General features: G+C 37.1%; 1 protein-coding gene across 2 annotated transcripts in view; it reads left to right on the plus strand.

The window, feature by feature from the left end:
- LOC122789773 (synaptotagmin-like protein 2) overlaps positions 1-19,004 on the plus strand; it is a 1,041,792-nt gene that overhangs the window by 584,502 nt on the left and 438,286 nt on the right. For both annotated transcript variants that reach the window (XM_044057212.1, XM_044057213.1), the window contains exon 4: positions 18,461-18,554. In XM_044057212.1, the coding sequence (XP_043913147.1) occupies positions 18,461-18,554 (94 nt within the window). The remainder of the gene's footprint in view (positions 1-18,460; positions 18,555-19,004) is intronic.

Raw genomic sequence — 19,004 nt, forward strand, 5'->3', positions numbered from 1 at the left:
TCTTATCTCGCCTATAAACTAATTACAAGTATCACCTTACTTTCTCTGTCAAGATACTCTGTCCACTCTTTTCACTATCACCCTAATCACTTCATTTTACTCCATCTCCTCACCTACACCATATACGTTTTTGCATACTAGAAGTAGTGCTAGTCACATGTATATAAATTCATGTTTATATATGTATAACACATGAAACAAAAGTTTCTACTGTTTTTATGTACTACTTATGCTCCTTTATATATACCTTTTTATGTGTTATTTTGTGTATGTATTATGTATAAATTCTGTTCATTTGTTTATGGTACTACTGAATAAGATTACAACATATGTCTTTTGTTACTTGTATTTATTCGGGCTTTTCCCCAGGGCCTCCGCTGAAAATGGGCCTGTGCCCAGTTGGATTTTCCCAGTAAACAAACTTCAAATAAAAATAAAATAAAATGGGAGATTTGAGATAGATCATGTTGCTCATCAGAACCTAGTCACGGGGGGGAGGGGGGGGGGCAATGTGTAAACTACAGAACCCCAGCACCTCCAGATATGAAAATAGCTAGTCCGTGGGAATGTTTCAAGTCCAGAATTAGTGGGACATATAACGGAAACAAGAGAAACCAAGCTGTTGTAATTAGAAATAAAAAAAAAACTCCAGCTTCTTGGTGGCATGAACACCTCATGTCCTGTGAATTCTAAGTCACAGATCATCCAAACTGATCAAGTCAAGCTTGGTGTCAAAGAACTGACTGAACAATTCACATTCATCAGAAGAGTAACCCATCAGTTTGCTGTAGTGGAGGTCTCTTGGGACAAATACAAAAGGTTTCCTCCTTGAAATCTCTGTCCGATACGCAGAGTACTTTTAATTCCATACAAGCCTATTTGAGTAGTCTGATACACTGTCCGTGGTGATGAAGCCTTTATCCAACCTTCTGAGTGTCACAGAACTCAAATTCCATGTCTATTATCCCATAAAGTGGGCCAAGCATTTTTGATGTGGGGTGGACAGATCCAAGAGCGAACAGGTAACAAAGGCCTTAATCAACATGAATCAGCTAATATACCTTTTTGGAAGAGTTGCTTCTGACAGGAGAAAGTAGGTCTGGAGTGATCAGATAAATTCCTGCATTTCACCACAACATGAGTGGGTTTTAACCTGGGGTAGTTCAACCACAAACTAAACCTGCTTATGACCTAGCTCTGTAATTGGTTACACTTTCAAGTCACTAGTTGTGAAGATTGGGTGAAGATAGATGAAGGCTGCCTGCCTAGCCAGATAGAATTTTGGAGATAATTTTGTCATCTGTAAATATTAATGTAAACCACAGGCTTGTTGTTTTAAATGGTAAAAATAGTGTTACACGTGGAACTGAAAAAATGTAACAACAGTGCACTCTACTGTCCAAGTAAAGCATGTTGTGACCCTTTGATGTTAAAACTCGTAGCCAGCAAGTCTAGAATGAGGCATCCTGCCTATTGTTTTAAGGCCAGAGTTAATGGCCAGAATTTGCATGCATAAATGTCCTTTACTGCTCTGGTTTCTGCCCAGAGGTGAAGAATGTAAATGTAGTTTCTGTTAGCCTGGGAAGTTTGAAGAATGATGTAATGTGAACCAGGAATGTGATTTTAAAAACAGAGAGAATCAGAGAGCATTAAGCATTTTTGTCTTGACCATCCAACTCACACTGTCTTGCTCTATATGCAAGTTTATCTTAGACTTGTGTTTTCTCTTAGAAATAGCTAGAAACTAGAACGATTAGACTAAGTGTTTTTCTGTGATGTCAGAACTGTACTACTGAATTATTTTAAGTATTTCTCTGTGATCTCTGAACTCTTGACTAGCACTGTGTAGTAAAAAGTATTGTCTTGTGTTTTGACTATTTGTTATTAAATATTTTAAACCCTTTCAACTGTGGCTGTTTTTGTGGAGATAATTTAAGCTCTTTAGAGTACTTGCATGCCTTTGGTAAAATTGTACAAAGCCACTCCAATAGCTTTAGCCCTGGGCTATACTACCAATAGGATAATAATATTGCACAGTAATAATTGGACACCCTTTTAAGGGCCTTTGAGTAGCTGATAGATATTAGTGGGTGGTGGCAGCTGGTACTACCATATAGTCTGGGGAAAAGGGGCACAGCTGGAGAACCTGTGCCAGCCTTCCCCAGGAGTGTCTGTGTGGTTGTATAAACTCTTCTCAAAGTGTGTGTGTGTGTGTGTGTGTTTTGGCTACATGGGCAGGGACACAAAGCACTGGTTGGACAGAGAGGGTGCTGGAGGTTTTAGCTTGCCCACTAGGCTGAGATCTGGCCCCTATAGCTGTGCCAGTGGGGAGTCTTATTGGGGACCTGGAGAGCAAGGAAGCAACCAGCCCCAGTCTGACTGTGATCTCTGTGTGTTCTTAAGGGAAATTGCACTTTACTGTTTGTATTTGTTATCCTTTCCTCCTATATGAGACACCCCTCACTGGTGTTAGTGGTGAGGATTGAGGCTCCTTGATTGCTGGGCCAGGGCACGGGCATCACACTAGTCATAAAACAAAGCTTAAAAATCAAGTGCAGAATGCATCCATGTTGATAGGTAGCACAGGGTAGCTTCCTTAACAAACACAAACCTCTTCATAACTCAAATCGATTCTTTCACAAGAGCAATGGTTGACTCTCAGAAGATGGAAAAAATCCATAAACTTTTGGAGGAATGCTCTTACATTATCTGCTGGACAGTAGCTGAAGAGATGCATTCAGTTTGCTTTTTTACCCATAATAAATTCAAAGAATTTAGTCACAGCCTGGGCATTTTTAAACTACAAAGATGAACAATGGAAAATAACAGTGCCCCCCCCCCCGCAATGTTGGCCAGACAGGGGTAATAATTAACTAAGAACCTGGAGGCATAGTGGCTGCAAAGATGTGACACAAAATGTCATTTACCATGGCAATTTTTTTATCCTTGCACAACCACCATCAAGCACACCTTCCTGCTCTCAGAGAGCATTCATTCCTCCAACAAAAGTGGGAGGCTGACCCGTTCATTCCTCAACCTGAGTGAGAGGCCTGTGGCTCATGGTTTCCTGATCAAAATGCATTAGCTCTTTTGTTCTCCAGGAGGTCAAATCAGGATTAGGAAGAGAGTTGTATCGTACCATATGGTCCACCTCCATAGATCTAACCCCTCCACTCAGCAGATGATAGCCCCAGTATATACTTCTGCTCCTGGTAGGTCCCATGCTTGTTTCTTTGTGCATATGCATGTCTCTGTGGCTTACAGGCAGCACACATTGCCACACTGACCAAATAGTTGCTCCTGACATTTCCTCATGCTACAGTGGGCACGGCAATTGGATCTAGTCATACTGCCACCCTCCCTCCAGGATGGATCAGCTGGCATCTGATGCTCATTCCCATGCTGATCTTTCTAGCCTCAGAGTTACTAACCAAACTTTTGTCATCAGGATTGTAGGTTGGGCGTTATCCCTCAGTCTACAGGGATGGATACTGAGGGGTCTCAAAAGGTCATAAGACCATATCATCTGTGATAATCCCATGCTTTTTCAAATGGACATGGCATTACAATACAATCTCTCATGGGGGGTTTCAGAGAGAAGATACCATCTTCCTTTCACAAAAGGGATGAAGGATCCATGGGTACATTACACAAAGCAGAAGGTAGGTGATATGCATGGATGTTTCAAGCCTAGGTAGTTGCTGCAGAGCGCAAGGCCTATGTCAGCCCTGCCTAGGACCCTTCATGATGTCAGCAGAGGTGGTTGCCACTGGTATTATCCTTAAATATCCTAAGTTTCCTGCAGGTAAAGACCACATGTTGGAGGATACGAAAGAAGGAGAAAACAAGTGCAAGTCCGTATTAAATGGTTAAAACCAATAGGTTTTATTAGTACAAAGGAAGGATTGCTTGAATACATCAGAAACATTGATGTAGTAGATCCATAAATTTAAATCCAGTATTTAGTGGATCAGTAAATAAAATTATACTAGCCAAGGCAGAAATGTAAAGAAAATACTGATACTGTGTTGGTGGATCTTATTTAAAATAAGCACTAACAAATACAACATAGTTAATGGAAGGTCATGAAATTATTATAAAGGAATAAAGAAGAGAGGCTCTGCAGAGTGTCCCAAAACTGATCAGCTCGTCTGTGCCCCAAAAATGAAGTAAGATCCAATATTATTTGTTGAACAATGCCAATCAAGTTGTTTGTTTAATTGGATCTCATATTTTACCGATAGATACACTTATATTTAAATACGAAGCTGAACATACAAACCAGAACCTGACAAATGACATTAAATTAAACATTTTAGGAAACAATTATGTCAGATGCTGAAAAAATACTAGTATAAAATTCTTGGATTGTTTTCATTGTTTATTAGTGGATTTGGAGATGTAAAACCAAAACTTTTCAATTTTTATAAATTATTACAGTTGTGATGCCCACCACTGCTACCAGTGTGTGTCATCCCCACTCTGGGCCAGTAATCATGGAGCCTGAATCCTCACCACTGACACCGGAGATGGACATACACTTCAAATACAAATGAATACACTCAGTATTTCCAGATGCAGACTTTTATACATCAAGTATGATATCCCTTAAGAGCACACAGGGAACACACACAGCCTGGGGTCTAGATGTCTCTATATCTGTCTCCCTCCAGATCCTCAATAAGACTGCCACTGATACAGCTATATGGTTAGGTCCTCAGCAAGTGTCCAAGACAAGTCCTCCTGCACCCTCTCTGTAAACCCAGTGCTTGATGTCCCTGCCCCAAGTAGCTGACACACATACACACACACACACACACACACACACACACACACACACACACACACACACACACACACACACACAGATTTAGTTTTCACACACACCAGTGAAAGGCTGGCACAGGTTTGCCTGCTGTGCCCCCTTCTGCCCAGAGGATAAGGTAGTTATCACTGCCACTAGACACTTCACAATCAGCTACTCTATGGCTGTTAAAGGCTGTCCAATTATACTGTGCAATGTTAATACTAATACAAATGGTAGTAGTTCACCAAAATGGCTAGGCCTTCTGGAATGGCCCACACAGTGTCACCAGACAAATGTTAAGTGCTCTCAAACGTTAATATTTTCTAAAAAGGACCACCCATGATGAAAAGTTTAAATATATTTAATAGTAAATAATAAAAATACATGAAAATATTGCATATATATTCACAGTAAACCACAGAGTTCAAATCACAGGAAATATTGAAAAGAACATTGAAGGACTCAGACAAATAAAGAAAAACAATATCTAAACTAAGTTTCACTATATTCCTGACTGAATCTAAGAGAATTTTACTGTTCCCTAGTTAAGTTATTAACTTGGGCAAGGCAAGATGAAGTATGTGAGCAGTCTTTCTAGTTAAGCCCCAAACAGAATACTCTATGCTCTGAGATTACTCCCTGTAAATTATAATATCTAAGATGACTTGCAGAATGGCCTCATCTGGTCACCTGACTCTAGGTTCTCACAGTATTTCCTTTTGAAGTTTGAAACAGGACCTCATCAGACTGCTACAGTACACATTTAGAGCTTGTATGCCAATGCTTGGAGACAGAAACATTTACAATACTTCCCCCCTTCTTTACAAAAGTTAACAAATAATGGCTGCTCCCAGACCTACCGTCTCCATTTCTACTCAGCACTGTGGTGTGAAGTTCAATGACTTAAAAGCTCATTTTCATTTCCCTTATTTTTTCTTAAAATAAGTCAGCTGGTTAACCATTGCTGTGCCAGTGTCCTCTATTAAAACATACACATTTAATTCAGATACCGTAATACATGTACATTTTTTCTTCATTTCAGCAGGGTGCACTGTTGATACATTTTAAAACAATTAACACAAGCAGAACTCACAAATACATTTTCAGCATAAGCATCTGTACAAATCATCTTGATATACAAATGTCATAATTATTTACAAAATTCCAGCTGGCACAAGTCATACATCCACTGCCCTACTTCTCCCTGGCATGGTTGGCAGTACTTCCTATTGTCACAACAGTTACATCTGAGAATAGACCATTATTAGTCATCGTGATCTTAATTTGGATAATGACAGCAACAACTGATTTTAAAGTTGTGAGATTAACAACTAATAGTATTTACTGGAAAGTATTTACAGGAAATATTTACATGGGATTTACATAAGATTAGTAAAACATTTAATATTAAGGAAAAAAATTATAAGGAGATGTAAGAAAATTGTAAAAGCTGATGCATACCATATTATCTGTAAAAGTGAGAAATGTGTGAAGTTCTGGAAGGATGTTCAATATTTTTTAACGCTTTCCTGATCTGACAAATGTATCATCTCAGGTTCTTTCAAAGTGACTAATGCTATAGTCCCAAAATGTATAGATGTAGAGCAATATCTCTTACTATTGTCACTTTTGGCTATTGCAAGAAAGGTTGTCACTAGGATTGGAAAAAAGAGCCTTCTCCCAACTTTTCTGAATTAATCGATCTTCCCACTGTGGTTTGAAAAAAATAAATAGACTCTACTGTAAAAAGAATAAAGAATAAAACACCAAATCAAAACATATGGAGAAAACTGAAAATGCTATTAGGGACATATACGTAAGTATCAATTGTATAAGAATGGAAGAGTGTACCAAATGGATATGATTGATAAATATGTAATTAAATATATTTATTTTAAGCTTAAAATGTAAAGTGTATATAGTTATCTGTGTGCTATCATTTTTAGAATAAAAAAGTATTGCAGTCATTGGCTGTGCTACTGCATAATGCAAAATTGCAAAGAATAGATGATTTTGAATTTAAAAATACAATGGAAAATAATAGTATAATGTCCTGTCTGGTACCTGCCGCATTTGGGCACAGTGATTTTTTTTTAATAGATAATGTATGAAGTTTAACAGTCTCATTTAAAATCTAATACTAAATTAAGACACACACACACACACACACACACACACACACACATTCTCTAAACACTCAGGAAGTGCTGATAGGAGAGGTAAAAAAAACCTTTAAAAATGTAATGTCATTTTTAAAAATATTAGAGATTTCTTATTATGGTTTGTCAGAGAAAATGATGGCAGCCAGGAAGCAGTTAAACAAGAGCAAAGAGAGCTACCAAGTAGCAAAGAAATGGGGAGTTGAGAAAAGGGAAGGTAGTTTGCAAGATAAATACAGTAGAATTATGAAAGAAGAAACCAAGGTACAAAATGCATATATAATGATATTTTAAAAATACTTGAATATTAAAAGTGACAGCTGGGACATATACCAAGAATCAGTTCTAGAGACGATCCTACAAATAAGTAGGATACTCCAGACTTAGCAGAAACATATAAAGAGGAAAGGAAAAGAACAGGAGAGTGAGCAAATCCTAGAGCTGCCTGAAGGAAGGATGTCCACCATTCTTCTACCCAAGGGGAACTATTGGAAGATGAAAACGTAGGCCAAGGATTTTCTCAGGTGTACTTGGGACTTAAAGTAGAGGTGTCTCAGTCTGTACAGTCGCTGGTCTAATGTGTGGAAGGCACTGAATCCTTGCAGTGCCAAGATACTACCATGCCTTGGCAACTGTACAGATGTCTGCAAGGAGACCTTGAAGGAAATAAAGCTTCTTGTTGGGACTTCTGACATTAAGCAGTAACACCTTTAGATTTCCTTGGGAAGATTTTGCTATGTTGGAAGGTGTGCCAATTTGGCATTGCTTAAAAAAGGCTGTATGAGAGGGGACAATGTTTTAGCCAGTGTTCAAAAACCCTAGAGGGATTGTTAACTATGTCCTCCCATGCCAACAAATATTGAATCCCCCCATCAAAAACTAAGCCAATTATTAAAGTCAGTCATCTACTCATATTGTGGCATCATCCAAGGTAAAAGTAGAATGCTGCTCAATGTTAGGCACATACCAGCCTGTGACACAGCCCGAATCATTCTGGTACTTATAGTGCAATAACTTGAGTGCATGTGTAATCTGATTTTTCCTGGTCCCCGACAGGCAACTGATCATTATTTTCTCATAATTCAGCCTGCTCAGTGGGGCATCAGTATGTCATACAATGGAGTCCCCTATGACTAGAGTCCTGAGTAGTGCATTTGCTTGCTTTATAGGCTAGGTAGTTGAGGCTCATCTTGGTGTGGCTGTTTGTGCAGTGTTGGGTATTGTTTCTGTTGAGTGTTTTTGGGTTTTCTGAAGATAATTTTTTGCAGGTGGAATGTACGGGATGTCTTTGGGATTTGTTAATATTGAATACAAGTCCCTTACCATAGGTAGGTCTGTGTGAGGGGGTGTGTACTATGTGTAGCAGGTGAAGTCTATGCGTTTCTGACAACCAGATTGTTATTATGAGTGTTTGTGCACAAGAGTTTTGGTTCCAGAGACACTATGTATATATACCTGTTGCATACTATATTTGTTTCTTTGAGGATTAAATGGTTATCTGTGAACATTAGACAATTGGTACATTGTCTCAGTATACCAATATCCACCAAACTAGCTACAGAGAAATTGGAAAAGTGTATATCCTTATTATCAGGTCTTTTATTGGGTGAGCTACAATGGTGTGGTGCGTGAGGGGTTAGTAGTAGGCTGGCTAGGGATGCTTTGGGGGCTAAGTTTTGAAAAAATTCTAGCTACAAGAAGCTAACCAGATAAAGCCAATACTGGAGCCAGATGACTGTCAGCTACAGGTCAATGACCTCAGGTAGGTTAGAATTTCAGAAACTTTTAATGTCTCAGTGGGAGATGAGGCAGACACAAAGAACAGGGGAACAGAAAGTCAATGGAACGCAACTAAGCAGGTAAATGATAAGCAGAATATAAGACTCTACCTGCAAAACTGGATTATAAGCAACTGTAAAGGCACTAATATAAAAATCCCGGAGCACAATATGCAATACTCTCACTACTGCATTTCTACCACCATCTAAGGTATCTGACTATGCAGACATTTACCAATAACACTGGAAAATGCAGTAATAAATAACTAAATGAGGATAAAATTTGTCAGAACTTCACAGTTATGCCACAGCTGTGAATAAAACTAGAAGACTAAAGCCACAGGCAGGGTTCAAAATACAAACAGCTAGCTTTTACAAGTAATTCTAACTTACTGAGATAGATGTGCAGTATAATGCATGAACACAAACTTCCCATAACTGCAAATGAGGTTCCAGAACAAACTAAAAAATGCAAACATAACTTTTTTGGCCAAAAACATGGAGAAAAGAAGAAAAGTACAACCACACAGGTTGCTGTACATTCAACTTAAAACATTTGAGGATTTCCCGGGTTTCGGCACAGTATTCTTTTTGGAGAGTGGCCTAATGGTTAAGGTGTTTGCCTTACAAACACAAGGTTTGAATCTCACAGGGGATAATTGGCTAGGCTTAAAATGGCTCGTAAGGGCAGTTAGCCTAGTATGAATCTATGAACTATGAACTAATTTAAACAGAATTCAAATAAAAACTTTTTTCTTTCCTTTTTGATGAACAGTTTGTTATTCATAGTTCAGGGCTTTATACATCTCTCAAGTCTTGCATAAAAGAAAATGCTCTTGACTAAGATTGTTTGAAATACAGAATTTTGAAAACAGAAAAGGAATGATAAAAATAAGACTTAAAAAGAATTGAAGCAAAACATAATATACATTTCAAGAATGTTATATTTAAAGGGCCAGGATGACATGGCAAATCTGTCCTCAACCTATGAGTGAAGAGAAGGGAAGGAATATAATTTGAGAAAATTAAATACATACAAGGTTGCTCCAAATGAGATTAATTGTGTCTTGAGACGAGAAGTGCGGTCTTGAATAAAGAATATACAGGTGGAATTATTTAGTCTTTGTCACTGGTAATGCTGTTAACGTAAGTGTGGAAATAATAGGCTGTGGTTTTACATTAGTAGGGCAACCAACAGAGCATAATCATTTAGAGAGTTTACTTACTGTTTATTTTATTTATTTTACATTTGTTGACCGGGCTAGTCCAACTGGATATATGTCGATTTTCAGTAGAGGCCCGGGGAGAAAAGCTCCAATGGTTATTACAAGTTTAAACAGCAATAGACAATACAATACAATAGGCAAAACAGAGTTAGTTAATATATGTAATATACAAATATGATAGTAGCAAAAACAAAGGAGAAATAATAAAATGTCTTAAAAAATGAAATAAAAAGTTTTTTTTTTTTTTACAATGGTCATAGAGTATATATGAGATAACATTTATCTACATAGATGTTATGTAAAGGGAGAGCTATCAAGGATACAGGGAGAAGAGACTGAAAGTAATTATGGTAGAAGAAAAGAGAGAGAGGAAGAAGGAAAGTTAATCTGGGTTGGTACAGGAGCAAAGCCAGTGATTATTGAGATGCATTTTCAGTTGTCTTTTAAAAAGTGGTAGTACGGACAAAGATGTGATATCAGAGGGTAGTTTGTTCCACATTTTTCCAGCAGAGTTGGAAAAGAGGCAGTCACCTGTAGAGTTATTTTGTTTGGGAGTATAAATGAGTAGTTTGTTTGAAGAACATAGGTGTTTCATGTTATTGTATGGTGAAATGAGGTTAGAGAGTATTGGTATTTAATTGGTTGATATAGAATTTTGTGAGCTATTAAGAGCTGTTGAAGTATTACTTTATTGGGAAGTTCAAGCCAACCTAGTTGTCTTAGGTTCAGGCAGTGGTGAGTTCTAAACTGGGATCCTGTAGCAAATCTAGCAATATTATAGTAAGATGTAGCAAGTTTCTTGAGGTTGTTTTTGGAGAGATTAGTGTAAATGGGGGAAGCATATAGAATAGTAGAGATAAGATGAGATCTGGCTAAGGTGGTTCTTGCTTCAGGTGTAAGGAAGGGTTTAATTCTGTAAAGGGATCCAATTTTTTTGTTAAGTAATTTTATTGTGTTGTTGATGTGAGAGTCAAAACTTAGATTATTGTCAACAGTTATTCCTAGTAATTTTGTAGTTGAGTTTGAGTCTGGAGAAATGAGAGTGCTCTCAGTGGAAGTGAGAGTGAAGTTAAGTGGGGTAGATTTACGGGTAGGTGAGAACAGTAACAGTTTGGTTTTCTTGGGGTTGAGAAGAAGGCAACGGTCTGAGAACCATTGTTCAACAGTGGTAAAGGCTTTTTGGGTAAGAGACTAGAGTTCAGTTTGAGAGGTAGCACTGCAGATTATAGTAGAATCATCTGCATATTGTACATAGGTAGTGTTAGGGATAGCTGATTGGAGGTCATTAAAAAAGATAGAAAATAGAAGGGGGCCTAGGATAGAGCCTTGAGGTACACCTAAAGAGACAGGAAGGAGATTAGATAGTGAATTTTCCAGTTTACAAGCTGTTAGCTTAATTTAGCTTAGCTAACTTGGCTAACAGCATCATCGTGTCTGCTACAGCTCCAGACAAATTCACTTACTTATCATTTCTAAACTCTTATTTCAACTATATGTCTAAAATATTTGTTTTTATTCTCTACCTTGTAGGAAGTTTCCCTTCTCTCTCTCTTTCAGCTTGGGATATTCTGATTATCAATTTCAATTTATTTCTCTGTTTTTCATACATTTTAATCTCATACCACCAGTTGTAATTGTATATATTTATTACTCTGTAGTAGAATCTCTACTGCTTTTGTCACCAAGCATGGATATTATTTTTCCTTCCTGGATCTCTTCTTCTTCTTTGTGTCAACACTTGCCTATTTTATCTTGTAATCCAAGGATAAGAAGATTTTCCAACTATTCAACTTCAGTCAGATTTACAACCCATACTAGTTTCTTTCCATGCTAATGCATATCCCTGAAGTTTGTCTATTTGAAATTCCAGCACTGAATTTAAGTTTTCAGGCCTTGACTCACAAATTGTATGTAGAACCAAAGTAAAGCTAGTTTGGTCCCCTACAATGCTCTTAGTTTTGCTCAACCACATCAGCTGTATTAGTTAAATCTTGATCAGATATTTCAACTGTCCCCTGATACAACTTATTCAGTTTCTAACATGACTTCTACTGTCTCGCTTTGTGTCTAAGTTATACATTTATGAGTCAGAGTTTGGCATATTAGTCACTCTCCTTTTCATATGGATTTTATTATCCCGTTTCCAGGTGGCTTGAATAATCATCTTTCACAAACTGCTCCTATCTCTACCAGTGTAAATTTCAGATTTCAAGCTTACGGTTTCTTTTTCTTCATTATGTGTCACACCTAAATAACATCATGTCATCCTTGACTATCCTGTCTCTCCTACATACACTACAACCAGAAATAATCATATTCCATTTGCTGTCTTCCCAAGTGTTGAATTGTCACTTGCACTATGCAGTCTGTTGTATACCCTACATATAGTTTGCATTTGGTGCTAGCAATGCCCATACCAGTGGAAGCAAAAAGAAAGACAATATTTCTTAACTTCAAAATGCACATACATCTGTGTGTGCCTTCCCACAAGTATCAGTTTTATAACTTTAGGTGGACACATGATACATTTTACTACTTAGACTGTAGAGCTGAACTTGGTGACAGAATTCACAATGTGTGAAAACAAGACATAAGACAGTTTTATAACACAGGAAATAATTGTTCCTTTGATTAATGAGGACACAGATGTATTTATATTTTTCTCTTATTTGCTTAACTCATTAACACATTCAGGTGTGAAAATTAGCATCTCTAGCAGCCTACATGCTTCTTTACAGTCCACAGCATTTAAAACAAAAATTAAAAAATTAAGCAATTCAAACAAATGCAGATATGTTTTTAGCAGTAAATGCTAGCAAAAACTCTCTTCACTGTGATAATCAGTGCATCTACAGTCTTCACATTAATAATGTAATATATTATAAAGCAAGTGATCCCAGAATTATATTTTTTCTCAAGACTTTTCACAAAGATATCATATCTTGGAAATTAAAATCTAGTCATGTAGTATAGCAGTTTTGTTCATACGAGCATGAACTTTCATGACAGCAGAAAATTCATGAGTGCTAATTACAGAACTATGAAAAGTTTTACTCAGTTTTATAATTAACAACCGTACCAACACTGAATATTTCTCACAATGTACAGTAAGTTTTCTTCATTATATAAGGTTTCACCTGATGCCATGTATCAGTTTGTAAGTCATTTGTTTTTAGAAATGTTAATGTCGTGTGTAGATATTGTGTATCGCCTTAATTACTTGCAAATAGCTAGCAATGTTCCTAGTGTAGTATTAGACATGAACAGAGTCAATGTATTTGTATGTCTGCCACCTTGACATTTCACACCATGTCCCTTAACATGTAGCCATCTCATTTATGAAAATATTAATGTAAATGTGTTTATGGCCATTTGATGTCTGGCTAGGTGAGATGGCTGCCAGACCCTTTTCAGCCATAACTTGGGTGTTAAATGGAAGTTTACATAAAAAAGCACTATAGGCTTCAAAGGATCTAACCTAAGAAGTGAACCACTCTGTCATGGGCTACTTTTCAGCAATTGCCCTGGCCCACATTAACAAGGCTAAACTCAAATTATATAAATGGATTAGAGCTGATATTCAGCCAGGTGGTTTTAAAGTGGTGGGAACAATTCTTAGTACCCTAAGAAAACATGTTCACAGTTATTTGGCAGGCAGAGAAATGGGTAAATGTGTTTTGTTTAGCAGCGGTTTACCTGCTTCCATGTCTGCATTTCTGTTTTATTATCTAAGCCAATATATATAATATATACAATGATCTATATAGTGTCTATTTCCCCTTTCTTATGGGGGCTGTAATAGATTTGTACTAAATGCTGACAATGCTGTGGTAGGAAGATACAACTGCTGTTCTACGTAGATTTTGCTATATTAATTATGGTAGAATACATGTGGGATTTAGATTCTGGCAGTATTCCAGACTTCTTTGCTAATGTTATGCCCAATATTTCACACAATAGGTACAGGTATAGTAGTATCTCACTTTCACAATACCTTACGAAAGGCTTCCAGTGTAACAACTGTACAAATATCAACTGGGACTGCTTAAGCTATCCATACCTCTCAACCTCTTAACCCAAGAAATCTGGACAAAACCTCATATAATGGGGGGGGGGGTGCAAAGGCCCAAAAATAGGGACAGATTTTAAATATTGCTCTTATAAACTTTAAAAGTAGCTAGAATAATATTTTTTGTGTTAAAATGCATTTTCTAAAGGATAGGAAGTCTGAAACCTCAAATGTACGTCATTATTTAGGGATTTCTTTCCTTGGACCATCCCAGTGATTTATTTATTTAAGTTTGATGACTGGGGAAGTCCACTGGGCCAAGAAGAGCCTGTTTTCAGTGGAGGCCCGGGGAAAAATAGCTCCACAATAATTGCAAGTTTCATTTCACCTATTACAAAAGGACATAGTTCATACAGCTAATTAAACATTTACAGATAAGCTCCATGATATTTGCAATTGGCTTGTCACAATGTTACAAAAATAAAAAGACATACTTCCAATACAGAAATTTCAACATTTACATGAAGTGAATATTTTTGTTATAAACGCAATTGTAGGTTTAACATTTCAAAATATATAGCTACTATATTCATCTGATTTGCCAGAAAACCACAAATTTTATGAAGAACAGACAAAAAATTTGAGGGAAAAATCTGGACATTCTGCAACAATCTGGACAGTTGAGAGGTATGGCTGTGACATATTGTGTTGAAGTTGCTATCGCTTAGTATCATAAATCCTATCACAATATCAAAGGTCAGGCTGCATGGCCGGAGCTGTGAAATCGAAACTTTCTGAAAGTCTGATACTGTATGAGTTAAGTTCAGGCCTCCTCTGTTTTTGTAGTACTACAGAGGAATATTGAGAAGGTGTGAGCTGTGATTTCACATGGTGGAACCAGCAGTTACATTTCAGAAGTATTTATGTTTATATATATTTATTTATTGGCATTTGATTACCAGGAAAGTCTGACTAGGTAGGAGCCTATTTTCAGTGGAGGCCCATGGAGAAAAGCTCCAAAGTATTATGAAACATTTTAAGAACAGCTTTACAATCTTAAAAAATACAAAAAAATCTGCAGTCTAAATATTTATATCAACTTAATCAATGTGAAAACATTGGTTAATAATGCATACAAGTTATATGACAATGATTTAATATTTAGAGAAATTTTGACCAGTTTATAGAGAAATTAAAGGTAAAAGTGAGAGAAAAGCAGGCTTATGGTATATTTAAGGGAGGGAGTGAAGGAGGTGTAAAGTATGAATAGGTACTTGTTCACATCTAAGGATATACGTTATCATGATGTTAAAGAAGAACAAATCCAGCTTTTGGCTAGGAAATCTTTCGGAATAGTTTTGAAGGATGGGAGGAAGGGTACTGACCTGATGGATAAAGTTAAGGAGGTTCTACGCCTTAGCAGCTTGGCATGAGTATAGACAATGCTCAGAGGATTTGAAAGACTTATGTACAGACAGATTTTGGGCATTGGATCATAATGACCAACTGAGAACATAGTTCTGTAGAATATTATTTAGTGCTGGAGAAGCATATGGATATTGGATAATTTTATATGTGGTAAGAAGCTGTGTATATGTTTGTTGATGAGGCAGTTCTAACCAATTTAGGCTTTTTAGTGCTGTACTGTTGTGGGTTCTGAAAGGGGTATGTGCTACAAATTTAGCAGCTTTGTTATAGCATTGTTTAAGTTTTGATCTTTGAGATGCCCGATGGTTATTAAGGATGGAAGTGCCGTAAAGGAGTGTGGGGAGGAGATAAGTAGTGGCAAGTGTAGTTTTAGTTGTGCTGGTCAGGAAGTTTTTGGATCTGTAAAACATCCTTAGTTTTTGAAGATTTTTTTTTATGCAATTTTGTATATACAGGTCGAATTTAAGATAATCATCCACTGTAATTCCTAATAATTTGCTACGAGAAGTATCTTCAAATGACTGCATCATCAATACAGCACACTTTAATTTTTTTTTTTTTTTTTGCCATGAGAGAAGGATTTTGGGGAGGGGGTAGCAGTAGCATTTTTTTTCTGTTTTTTTCTGTTAGGGTTGGGCATGAGTTGAGTGTTACCACACTATATTTCAGTGGCTTTTAAATCTTCTGGAGTAACTTTTTGAAGGTGCGCCATGTTGTCAGATCTGAAATGAGTGGGGCATCATCTTAGGGTGGCCTGTTGGGTGACTGTATGAAGGGTGTTTGTGAGAAAGTTAGAGAGAAGGGGACCAAGAATTAGAGACTTGGGGTATACCAGTGGTGACTGGGAGGTATGGAGAGAGGATGGATTGCCAATTTACCAACCAATATCTTTTGGAGAGGTAGATTTTGAACCATAGAAGGGTGGGCTGAGAAAGACCTAATGAGGACATTTGAAGTAGAAGTTTGTTGTGACAAACTGTATCAAAGGCTTTAGACAAGTCTATAAATAAGGGAAAAACTAGTCTGCCATTATCTCTAGCTTTATTTTAACTACAGTGGATATAAAAAGTGTACACACCCCTGTTAAAATGCCAGGTTTTTGTGATATAAAAAATTAGACCACAATAAATCATTTCAAAACTTTGCCTACCTTTAATGTGACCTATAACCTGTATAATTCAATTGAAAAACAAACAAATCTGTTAGGGGAAAAAATATAAAAAAATAAAAAACATACAATAAGCTGGTTGCATATGTGTGCACACCCTTAGACAAATACTTTGCTGAAGCACCTTTTGATTTAATTACAGCATTCAGTCTTTTGGGGCAGGTGTCTATCAGCATGGCACATCTTGACTTGGCAATATTTTCCCACTCTTCCTTTCATGTTGAAAGGTGAACTTCCTCTTCATGTTTCTAGCAGATGCCTGAAGGTTTTGGGCCAAAAGTGACTAGTATTTGGAACTGTTCATATTTCCCTCCACCTTGACTAAAGCCCCAGTTCCAGCTGAAGAAAAGCAACCTCAAAGCATGATACTGCCACCACCATGCTTCCCCATGGGGATGGTGGTCTTTTGGTGATGCAAAGTGTTGTTTTTGCACCAAACGTACCTTTTGGAATTGTGGCCAGAAAGTTCAACCTTGGTCTCATCAGAACAGAACACATTTTCCCACATTCTTTTGGGAGTCTTGATGTATTGTTTTGCAAATTTTAGCCGGGCCTGGATATTTTTCTGTGTAAGAAAAGGCATCCACCTTGCAACACTACCCCACAGTCCAGGCATATGGAGAATACGGGAGATTGTTGTCACATGAAGTACACAACCAGTACTTGCCAGAAATTCCTGCAGCTCCTTCAGTGTTGCTGTAGGTCTCTTGGCAGCCTCCCTAACCAGTTTTTGTCTGTCTTTTCATCAATTTTGAAGGTATGTCCAGTTCTTCGCAACATCACTATTATCCCATATTTTTTCCACTTTTTTGATGACTGTCTTCACCATGTTCCATGGTATATCCAATGCTGTGGAAATTTTTTTGTACCCTTCTCCGGACTGATACCTTTCAACAATGAGACCCCTTTGAAGCTTTGTAAGCTCTCTGCAAACCATGGCTTTTGCTGTAGCAGGCAACTGAGTAAATGTCAAGAAAATCCTACTAGAACAGCTGAACTTTATTTGGGGTTAATCAGACTCTCTTTAATTGATGGCAGGTGTGTACCTAAGAAGACTGAATACTGTAATTAAATCAAAAGGTGCTTCAACAAAGTATTAGTTAAAGGGTGTGCACACTTATGCAATCAGCTTATTGTACTTTTTTATATTTTCCCCTAATGTATTTATTTGTTTTTCAATTGAATTGTACAGGATATAGGTCACATTAAAGGTGGGAAACGTTTTGAAATGACTTATTGTGTTCTAATTTTTTTATATCAGGAAAACCTGGCATTTTAACAGGGGTGTGTACACAATTTATATCCAGTTAAAAGTGCAGTGTTAGCACTGTAGGATGGAAGCCATGTTGTGTGGAGGTAGGATTTCTTCTTGCAGCAGATTGTTTAGCAATTGTTTTTAAATATATTTTTCAAGTATTTTGGAGGGGAGAGAAGATTGTTATAGGTCTAAGACTCTAAAGTTAGTAATGTGTGTTGAATTTCCTCCTTTTTGCAGAGGGATAATGTGTGACCTTTTCCAGAGAAGGGGAACATGGTAATTCATGGACTGACGTGTTTCTATATAATGTATCACATTGTGTACCTTCTTCTAAATCACTACAGTGCATGCATTCATTTCAGTTAAGTCTCTATGTCCATCAGACATTTTATACATTGCTAGCAGCTTCCCTTTCAGCAGTGAGGTATGCACTTATTGTGACAATGGATGTATAACTATGAATGAGGGGCATACAGCAGACAACCATCAGATTCCTAGAAAATGCAGATGCAATAACCCACCTGGCTCCCTAATAAGGTCTAATAGTGTACTAAAGCAAAATGTACTAGTTATTTTAATCACGCGTGAGCTTCTATTCATTTTATTATCATCATGTTTCTTTCATAGCAAATGTGGTTCAGAATGGCAATGGTTCTTCCAATAGTCTCCCACTGGTTGCCAACACTCCAACTACAGAATCATCAGCTTTTGAGTATTCCAGGTAAGATGACAGCAGTTTTAATAATTAAGTTTTATGTAAATCACTTATATTTGTTTAAGCTAGTGCTTAATATTACATGAAACCCTTGTTAATTTTACAAACTTGCTCAATTATATCAGTCCAACTGTAAACACCGAATACTATGTCAGTTAGTCTGAAAGGTTTTCCTCCTGCAAATCTGTAAAAATGAACACTTTCCACAATTAGTATACATTAGGGGCCGTCATATAAACAGAAAAATTATGTTAATATAGTTTCATAATGGAAACATTGATGACTACGTAAAAACATTTCTACAGTCTTTAGTTAACACCTCTACAGTGAATGTATACCTACACATGTTTACAGAGACCCAAATGTCTTTTTAGAAATGCTTTATTCTTGTACAGGCTCACAGTGTAGGTTTTACTGAACATCTTTCTATAGGCCATCAAACATTGGTTTCTTTTG

Source organism: Protopterus annectens, chromosome 15.part0 (genome assembly GCF_019279795.1).
Source record: "Protopterus annectens isolate FY-2018-M chromosome 15.part0, PAN1.0, whole genome shotgun sequence".
NCBI lineage: Eukaryota > Metazoa > Chordata > Ceratodontiformes > Protopteridae > Protopterus > Protopterus annectens.